Below are 10,284 nucleotides of genomic sequence, written 5' to 3'. Positions count from 1 at the left end.
ACATAAAAACATCTGCTAATAACATTTTTTATAATCTCCATTTGGCGAGGTAACTCTATCCCATCCGGGCAGACAATGACCAGGCCTCCGTTATCCATGTCTTCCTCACCTCCTGGCTGGGCTGGGAAATGTGATACATTTTGGGCACAAAGCCTTTAGCACTTACAAAATTCCAAGTACACCAGAACTCTGCAGTGCATCCCATCAACAACATATGCTGGTGTGAACACACAAAAACCTTTCTAATGATCTCTATTCAAGTTTCATGCAGGATCAAGGCTTTTGCCTTTGTTTTCAAAGAACTTTGTGGCTTGGACCCAGAACATTTAAAAGTCTGCCTATGTTTCTGAGAGGGAAACCACAATTAATGGAATTAAGCTTTCTGCCATAACAGGACAGTTCATCTAGACAGAACTTTCTCAGAGGCTAACATGAGATTCTGGAGTGAATTCTCCCAGGAACCACAGATCATCACAAGCCTTCACTAACTTCTACTCCCACTGCAAAGCACATTCCTTTGCTTTTTGTCTCTTCTGGTATAAATAGATAGCAACAATAAAAATAAAACAGGACACTTGTTCCATTAAGGAAAGAGAACAAACACCACCTGACAGATGTTAGGTGTGTCATTTGGAAGGCGCTCAGATACATGGATGACACTGAGACAGGAACTTAGCATAAAAGAGGTAGAGTAGACCTACAGTGTAAATTTACATTAATTCATGTTGCAGTGGGCATCTGTCCCCTGAAAACTCATGTGAGGTTGCCAAACAGAGTTCACGCAGATCCCAGAACAGCTGTAAATGCTCAGTGAATCCAGTCAAGAAACAAGGAGTTCCATCAACAGCACTGTTCAGGGTAGGTTCTCTGCTGTTACAAAGGTATATTCTAAAGCTTCCATCTTTGTCCCAGTCAAGATACTCACAGCATCTCTTGACTTCTGCCCAGCTCTACGAAAACTGCTGTAACAAGTGTTTTTGAGACTTCTAGCTCCCTCTCAAATTTGGCTGAAAGGGGTCACTTCTGGTTCTAAATATTTAAAGGAGGCAAGAGACACTGATTACACAAGCTCTCCATAGGAAATTATGCTAAACTTGTACTCAGAAAAATGACAATGTTCTGTAAAGCCAGCTTTATTAGAATAGGAAAACAATATAGAAAAATAAAAGGTTCCTGTAAACATAAGATAAAATAAGCTAACATTTCACTGGAAGCTGAAACCTTGTGATAACAAACCTACTGAACACATATTTAACAAGCAAACCACCAACAGGTAAACACTTATATGTAAACTGTGCTTTTGGTAAAATAACCATCAAGGACTAGCATTGCAGCATGATTTCTGTTATAAATAACCCGTCATCAGTTTATTAGAGAAAATATAACTGTTCTGTCTCTCAAAATATGTCTCAAGCTATAAAAACAGTACAAATATTTTCCTAGTATCAAAAACACAGTGTTAGATTCAGATGGGTAAAAAACCTAAACTGCTTAAGAATGCTATTAAAATAACTCTATTAAAAACTTACCTATATTAAAAATATTTCCTTTAAAGGCTGTTCTAGCCAGAAGTTCTATCTTTAAATATAGTGTTTACAATGTACAAATGTAGAGGTTGGTATATTAGAGGCTGGCTAAGTTAAAAACCTTTTCATTCATGGTGCCATCCAGTCAGGCAGATTTGTGGTATTTCTGAGCAACGCCATAGGGAACGTGCGCAGCTATGGTGCCTAATTTCTGTGCTCCTTCGATGTGAAACATCTGGTCATCAAAGAAAATGTGAGGGCGGATTTTCACCAGGATTGGTCCTTTAGGAGCTCCTGCTAGGAAAAGTGCTTCATCAATCTCCAGACCCCAGCTACGAAGAGTCTTCAGTACCCTGGCTCCAGAGCTCGCCGCACTTCGGGCTGTGACCAGGAAGGTCCTTATGGGACAATTTAATCGTTCGTTTTTTGCATAGAACTTCTTCTGGAGTTTCCCTAGGTCTTCCAGAAAACCTTTCAAAGGACCCTGGGTACGAAATACCAGAAGCATATTTAGTATTTGTCCACAGATCCCCAAATCATTCTTTTGCTTTATTCCAGATTGCCAATTACATGCAGGATTCCTTCCCTAATGCTATGCTACTCAGGAAATTCTCTGTGCAATGTGTCCAAATGTATCTGTACCCTTACTAGGAATTCGCAAATTGGAAAAAGTTAAAATCATAATCCTACATGGTATGATCAGCAGGAAACTGATTCTTACTAAGGCTTACAAGATCTCTTAAAATACAAAGTTACAACTATTGTCTTCAACTTCAATTAAATGTTCTTTAAAAACACTTAACTCTTTTTACTATGAACCATGAGATGCATTTTTTTTTTCTGTGCAAAAAACAGTAAGAGACCTAATTACATAGACATCACTGAACTCCTTCCAGATTAACGACAATATTAGAATTATACTCCAATTAAAAGAAGCAAATGATAGTTTGGGTCAAATTGCAATATATTGCACTCAACAGTACTTTCATAAATCAAGCTTTTATTCTGAATTCATACCATTCTTAACAATAGCAGAATTGGTCTTTCAGTTTAAGCTAATATTAAAATATTTGTGTTTTTTAAAGAAATTGCATAGTGCTGCTTGGTAATAAGCAAGATATTACCCTGTTTCAATAACCAGAATATCCCAGTGTTTGAAATTAACATTACCTACACAATCTGATTTAAAAAATAATCAAGGAAATTAGTAGTAGCCTTTCCTTTTTCTAATGATACAACTGAAATACAACTGTAAGTCATGGTCTTTTCTCAGTGAAGTGGGAGATCTGGTGAAAGGCCTGTAGTGGTCGGCTCTTTTATGCCAAATATTCATTTTAAAGATAGTCCTTGGAAAAGGAAATAAATAGGGCAATCAGCTTCCACAAAGAAGAATACATACACACTGGGGAAAGTACAGAAACACAGCAGCAATGAAAATTAACAGATGTTCTGAAAACTCATTGATTCAGGAAGTACAAACCTGTGCAAGAGGCTTATTTTCATTCAGCTGTTCATGTTCAAAAAATCTATCTAATCCTTGCTCTTTGACAATCTGTTCTGATTCATCGGAAAAGAGAACCGCATCTCCATCAAATGCCACCCTCAACTGGGTATCCGAGTAAGCGACATCTTTGTTGGAAGCGAACATCGTAGCTGATGCGATGCCTGAAAATGGATCAGAGAACCTCAGTTTGCATGTCCTGCAAAGTCATTCATTAAACTGTCAGCAGTTCGATTCCAACAACTTATTTGTGGTGACCTCTATATGCGGTGAGCAGAAATGACCTCTAAAGCCGATTTGTTATGGCTGTTCTGTAACACATGTATGGAAGCTGTGCCATTGACATAACTTCTTAGACATGCTTCCTTCCACTTCCCTATAAGAATATACAAAAATGGTCCCCAAGGTATGCTGCAAATGAGACAAAGTAGGAAATTCCAAGGAGACCACTGAACCAAACTATTAGCTACTTTTTAACTCTTTACAAAACATAGAAGTTTTTTTTGTAAGTCATATGAAAGAGATTACTCTATTCAAACAGAAGTTGAATGTAGGTTAGTAGGTGTGTATGGGAGTTCATTTCTCGTAGCATGGGAGAAGACAGAAAGGTGTGACAAAGATAGAAGCTGATTAAGGTGTCATTATCAGCAGGCTGAAGGGTCAGAGAGGAACAATACAGAGAAATAACCTAATTTTACTTGATTAAGTAAAAATAAGTTATAAGCTTGCACCATACAAAGCTGTGACTTTCAGCATTTGCTGAAGCAGCACTACTTTCTGTGAAAGACACACAATACATTCATTTTTTAACAAGCTCAACAGAAAGATAATGAAAGTAAATTCAAACCTGCTTCTATAGCTTCTTGCACTTTTTCAGAGTCTGCTGAGAGGTACAAGTTGGTAAGATATGCAGTCAGGTAACCAATTGGGCTTTTTCCTCCCGTCATACAGAAACGTTCAATTGTTAAGCCTAAAGTAAGAAGAGTACAACAAGGTCTGACTCTACAAACCTGTAAAAGGAACCTGTGACCAGGAAGGTCCTTATGGGAAAAGGTACACTAGCCTACAGCTGACAGTAAACTTAAAAAAGAAAAATATGTTCACCGTAATTTCAAGAAGTTAGACAACTTAAACTGACTACAGTGTTTGATCAGCCCTTCCTCCTTGAGAATTAAAAAAAAAAACAAAAATCCCTCTAAAGTAGCACAATAACTGCTGTGAAGGTGTATGTATAGGGGCCATAAATACTAACCAACTAAAAGGTTAAGGACTTCTCAGAAATTAAGATTCACACCTAACTCATTAAATCTAGAGCTTTGGACCAAATCCTGTTTAACTCTTATGCTGACACCCCAAAATAAATATCATCCTCTAAGAAATGAGTGTCAGTATCAAATAAACTACTTTTCCCAAGGCCAGAACGGGAAAAATAAATCTAATTCATTTTAGATGTATTGTAGAACTACTTGTAACAGCAAGTAGTTCTACAAAGTAGTATTTATTTTACTTACCATAGTGATTGATGCTGTTTATCAGTCTCACTCCCACTTGGGCATGGTTATTAGTCATCAGAACAATATCAAATCGCTCCTCATCCTCAGGGTACAGCTCAAGAAGCCGGGCATTGACATGCTCCAGCGCCTGCGGGTTAAAATTGTGGCAGTCAATAGACAAGTGGAATGTGCCTTGTTTCTTAATCACTGTGGTTTTATGATAGGACTGTCTTGAAGGAGAATGTGAAATACCTCATAGTTTAACTTGCTGAACTTGTTTTATTCCTTTCTTCTCTGCTGCTCCCAGCAACCATTTGACTGGGTTCATTTGAAGGGAAGCAAGTTTCTTTTGCTGAGTTACAGAATTTAACTCAGAATTTAACTTTATCAAGGAAACCCTTTTCCTTGGGACAGCATGATCATCCAGAATAAATCAGTGCATTGCTGAGCATTATCACAATCCCTATTATTATTATTATTATTATCATTATTATTATTATTATTATTATTTCCTTTGGCTTAAGACCATGGACTTCAGTTTGTTCTATTTGATTTCCCTTTGAATTTTTTTTTTTATTTGAGACACCAAGCTTTTTTTCTGCAGGAACAGAAAGGTCTGTTTTTCAGAAATGTATAAATTTCCCGCTTATCCTCCTTAGTGTATTTTAAGGGAACATTGCTGGTGAACAGTAGTATGCAGAGACTTTCTTGTGCACTTGGAAATTGCTCTGGTGAAATCAAGGAGAAGGTATAAAGGAATTTATATGTGCAACAGCTTGTTTTGCATACACAGATATGAATTTGGGCTGCATTCTTATGCAAAGATTTACTGACAGTTCAGGTGGTTAGGTGTTGAGGACTGTCCTTAAGTTATGAGTACCAAATCATATCCTGTCAATCATTATTTCCTTGAACATTTCTAATTGCAGTACTCAATAACACAGCTTCTGATTCATGTAAGATCTCTTTTAAGATAATGGGCCAACACGTTATATCCACAGCTTGGTACTCTTACTTTCTTGACCTTCCATCTGCTTGTCTCTCTATATATCCATCTGTTCTCTTGCATGATTTAGAATTTTATCCTTTTGGAGTAAGATTTGCTTTTTGCTCTAGGTTTATACACAAACTTCTACCTTGGGATCTTGGCCCTTGAATGCAATTCCTTGGGATTATGGTAATAAAGTCAACAATGAATCACCAAATTAATGCAAGATGGGTTGATTTTCATTAAAATCAACTTTTAAAAGTCAGGCCGGTTGTTAAGAATTAAAACATAGATTTCATAATTAAATTCCGGGAATCTCACTGTAAAAACCATAGCTATGTCACATGGGGCTCTGCTTAGGAAAACTCTAAGAGAGCCTGGTATAAGGCCTAGGAAAAAATCTTAGTATGTGGTCATAATCCATTTCTACTGCTAATACTGTGCTATACTGGCAATTTACTAAACTATTAGAGAATAAGGAAGAGTGGAGGAGGGGATGCCTTTTTTTCTCCAGTGCCTGTACGCTTTGCAGCCCAAGGAAGATCCTGGCCTGTGATAAGGTTCTTAAGTGCTACAACCATGAGATACAATACTTTTAAGTTAGTATCTTAACAATTTCAGTAGAGGAATAATTAAAAAAAAATTACTTCTTTATTCTTTCTTTGTCTCCACATAGAAAGTATCACTAAACAAACCTGCTGTTCTCTAGCCTAATGGTTCCTGTGACTAAGCTATTTATTAATATCTTAAAAAATATAAAAGAATTCAAATGCAAGTAGCATACTAGAAGGTAACAGGGTCAAGGTGCATTTAGCCTGGCAGAGCTAACAGGTCTGATTTTCAAAGTGTGAGGAGTTAGAGAGTCAAATCTTGCATATATTCAGACAATTTGACACTGAACTCTAGCAGATGTCTTGAAAACTGGCTGTGGTAGCAGGGCTGCTACCTGCAGCTACTACCAATAGGAAAAGATGCAGTAAATTTGCTAGTCAGCATAGCCTCCCTGGTGTACAAAGTGAATTATTTTCTGACCATGCTTTTATGTTAAAACACCTTTACAATGCTTGTGCTATTAATGCTATTAACAGCCGTTACATTTAGAACAGAATGAGTGTTGATGTAAGTAATTTTTCCACTACTTATTTCCAAAAAGTGACCAGCAATGCTCAAAATGTTTTAACTTCCTGAGACTACAACTGAAGCAATGAAAATCGACTTTTGAAACCAGAAGGAAGTGTTCTGCCACAGCTCTGCTGTCAGCAAGTATGACTACTGATTACACTTGAATAAATTTGTAAAATTGCTATGGTGGAGCTTATCAAACAATTCTTCATGGACATAAAATGAACTCTGTAGATGGATTTTTTTTTCAAGTTAGTCCCACTAAAACCTGTGTTCCTAAAACTATACTTTTTTTTTAACTTTTTTCTTTTTTTTTTTTTTTTTTTTTGTAATTTCACTTGCTTTCTGTGCTGGTGGCTGTTTATCTTGTCCATTTCTCTTATCTTGTGCAATGAAAGCAAGATATTCCATTTATTACCTCTGCTTAAACCCTGACTCCCAACTACGGGATCGAATTCTTTTGCTGGTCTTCAAGAACAATTTCAAGGGTGACAACGAATGCAAGGAAAAATGAAAGCTGACCAAAAAAAGAAAAAAAAAAAAGGTTCACTTCTGAATTAAGTAATTCAAATAATACTGAGTCAAAGCTGTCTTTAATCATAGTAGTCCTATTGCAAGTGAGACATAAAAATGGAATGAGGAACTAAGATGTTTTGGTTTGGGGACGAGGGGTAGGGGGGAGGTGGTTGCAACAAACTTAAAATGATTTGGGGCCCTATGGAAAATAGTCCTACAAGGAAAGGCGCCTCGTGCGCCCCATATCCAGCAGAAAATGCGGGTTGCTCCTCACCCGCACCTCAGGTGTGAGGCAGAGAGGCGGGGGATACAGACCGGGATGTGGGGGTGGAACTCCGGTCCCGGGGATGCCGGCGGTACGTGATCTCCCGCAGGCGTTTGGCATTAGTGCCGGCGGGGGGGAGAAGAGGGAAGGGGAGAGGAGAGGAGGGGAAGAGAGGGAAGAGGAGGCCGAAAGGCCGTCCCAGCCAGCGACATGCAGAGATGCTGCCAGGCCTTCCAGCCGAGCCGAGCTCACCCCAGGGAAAACAAATCCCCAAAACGTTTCCCCGAGGCCGGATTATCTCCGCCCAAGGAGGCTTCGGGCTCCTCCTCTTCCCGAATTTGGCCTCGCAGCATCCTCCGCGCCCCACCAGGTCCACCCCCCCGCCGGCCTAGATACCTTGACGAAGTAGAAAGCCGGTCCGGGTTTGAGGGTGACGTTCTCGTTGTCCTGCTGGTACTTCACGTACTTCTCCAGCCCTTGCTCTTCGTAGATCCGCCGCTCCTCCACCAGGTCGAAGAGGGCTCGGGAGGAGACGGCCACCGTGATGGCGTGCTGCGGCTTGGGCTGCGGGGCGAGCGGAGGGTAGCGCCGGCCCCCAGCCCCCGCACCCCCTCCCACCCCCGGCCCGCCCGCCCACCCACACTCACCGGCCGGGGTCTCTTGGTGACCAGGTTGTCGTAGAAAGCCTTGGCCGCCGCCCAGTCCTGCTCGGCCTCCTGCAGTCCGGCCGCCGCCGCGTCGTTAGGCTGGGCCGCCTCCGGGTCGGAGCCGCTCATGGTGCCTGGCGCGGCGGGGGACGGGCAGCGGGCGCGGCAGGAGCCGGCGCGGGCAACCGGGAAACGGTGGTGGCGGCGGCGGCCACCCCCCCCGCCCCGCCTCGCCCCGCCCGGGCAGTGGGAAGTCACCCGGGAGCTGGCTTTCCCTTTCGCTTGGCCAGGCCCGGCCCTCCCGCTGCACGGCCGCGCCCGAGGCGGCGTCTCCGAGAGGCGCTGGTCCCGCAGCACCCGGCCCCGCGGGGCCTTGCCCCCTGCGAGGGGCAGCGGGGCGCAGGCCTGCAGCCTGCCCTTGCCGCGCCCCGCGGTGCTTGGTTTCCCGTTAACTGCAACAAATTTCCAGGGCATTTCTTACATAATAGAGCAGCAATGTTTCTGGCAATGAGAACGGGTTGGGTGTCAGTCAGCTGGGGTCATTTGTTCCCCACAGCAAGGCTGAAAGTACCAGCGATTTGGGCAGTGGCGTTGTGCATGCAGCACACGCGATAAACTTGTTATTCTGGCATCTGGTTTGGGTGGTCCTAAACCCCAGGATCCCACACGGGGCTGTGGGCTGCTTATCTAACAAGCACCTCTCCGAAATGCTCCCGGCTGCCCCTGCAGCCTCGCTTGTCTGAACCGCAGCGAAGTTCCCCAGGCTGGTGAGCTGGAGGAGAGAACGGAAAATGAGGAAGGAAGCGGGTTTTCTCCTGAGCTAGGATGGGGTCTGGCACAGCAGACCCACGGCCTTTGCCATGGTGGGTAACCAGTGACTCGGTGGTATCTGTGCGTCACAGCACACATAAGCACCATCCAAAGGCTCTTAATATTTTGAAGGGAGCCTCTAAACATTGCTTCTGACCCTGATCACTGTGTAATCTTTATCAAATTGCCAAGTCTTTCTGCCTCCATCCAGTCTCCCAAAAGGAGTATAATTATTTTTACTACTTTTATCTGTTTTGTTTTGATGGTTGCACTTGATGATCTTGGAGGTCTTTTCTAACCTTAAAGATTCTATGATTCTGTGATTCTATGTTTTGGGTTTTTTTTTAATGTAGTTTCCCAGTGAAAGAAGGCTTATGTAATTATACCATCTGTCTGTCGTTCCCCGGTGATGTCCGCTTCCCAGTGAATTTGACAGAAGGATAAAGTTCTGAAATGGATTAAAATTCTTGAAATGTTTAATGAGAATCAACAGCAACATGCAATTTGTTGCCCTACTAGGGAAAGGACTGTAGTGCAAGTGCAGCATGTCTACTTGTTCTGCTACTTAATAGCAAACGAGTACTCCCTGGCTGATCTGCCATCTCCAAATCTGCCACATTGCCTATTGCTCAGCTAACAGGGGAGGGAGGGATCTGGAAGCATGGAAGTGGTGGAAACTGGGAGGTTGGAGTAAGTGGGAAATGGGAGTGGGCCATACTTGGGAAGGGGAACTGGAAATATAAGGTAAAAGGAAAGGTACTGGGAGTAGTGTATTAGGAAGACAGATGTAAAGAGAGGAGATGGGATCATTGTAGATGGCTGCTCTCATGGGAAGATGTAAAAGGCATAATGTAAACTGAAAACCACCTGATTTTAGTGGTCAGTTGCTGATAGATGTGCTTGTTTTCCTTGACCTTTGTTCCTGAATATTTCATTCTAGTGCCTGTACTCAGAGCTGTAGCGTGAAAACACCCGCTCCCCTTCCAGCAGTCAGGTCAGGCACATCCCCGCTTTCCAACCCTCTTCTCCATGAGAGGCTGCAAGCCTCTCACCAGGCTGAGCAGACAGGATTGGGAGAAGCTGGAAAAAGGGTTCAAGCTACAGAACAGCTGCTTCTGGTCCCAGTCAGCACCACTGTCCTGCTCAGAAACTTCAGCATCAGTGTAAGAAAGTAATCTCTAAGAAAAGGTTCTCCATGTCTCTATTCCTGGTTAAATATTGCAAGTGGGTCACTTGCGCTTGGAGAAGAGGGGGAAGAACAGGAGGAATCAGGAACCAATTCTCTGGTGGTCACAAAGCTCAACTGTCATTTCTCCATCTGTGTAAAACAATGGCCATACATTTTCCAGAGCTGTGCCCAGGTTGAATGCTTGTCGTACGATGTTCCCAAGCACCCTGCATGTACTAGGGAGCAAA

At 42.4% G+C, this 10,284-nt stretch overlaps 1 protein-coding gene across 1 annotated transcript; it reads right to left on the bottom strand.

The window, feature by feature from the left end:
• Positions 1-1,117: 1,117 nt before the first annotated feature.
• NT5C1B (5'-nucleotidase, cytosolic IB) lies at positions 1,118-8,350 on the bottom strand. Its single transcript, XM_086743862.1, has 6 exons — positions 8,059-8,350; positions 7,808-7,975; positions 4,539-4,668; positions 3,875-3,997; positions 3,007-3,191; positions 1,118-2,010 (listed from the first exon to the last, which is right to left on the bottom strand). Exons 1-6 carry the CDS (start codon positions 8,185-8,187, stop codon positions 1,672-1,674), a joined length of 1,074 nt encoding a protein of 357 aa, XP_086599988.1. The 5' UTR covers positions 8,188-8,350; the 3' UTR covers positions 1,118-1,671.
• Between the last annotated feature and the right edge of the window lie 1,934 nt (positions 8,351-10,284).

This window comes from Chlamydotis macqueenii, chromosome 3 (assembly GCF_036417535.1).
Source record: "Chlamydotis macqueenii isolate bChlMac1 chromosome 3, bChlMac1.mat, whole genome shotgun sequence".
Classification (NCBI taxonomy): Eukaryota; Metazoa; Chordata; class Aves; order Otidiformes; family Otididae; genus Chlamydotis; species Chlamydotis macqueenii.
The sequence above is the reverse complement of the archived record's forward strand: the minus strand, read 5'-3'. Positions and strand labels throughout refer to the sequence as shown.

What these genes read in the sequence shown, in the direction of transcription:
- NT5C1B (XM_086743862.1), bottom strand. Translation starts at nt 8,187, where the DNA reads ATGAGCGGCTCCGACCCGGAGGCGGCCCAGCCTAACGACGCGGCGGCG. An exon ending in TCACCAAGAGACCCCGGCCG is followed by an intron (nt 7,976 to 8,058) that starts GTGAGTGTGGGT and finishes CTCGCCCCGCAG; the next exon opens with CCCAAGCCGCAGCACGCCAT. An exon ending in CGGCTTTCTACTTCGTCAAG is followed by an intron (nt 4,669 to 7,807) that starts GTATCTAGGCCG and finishes TTTAACCCGCAG; the next exon opens with GCGCTGGAGCATGTCAATGC.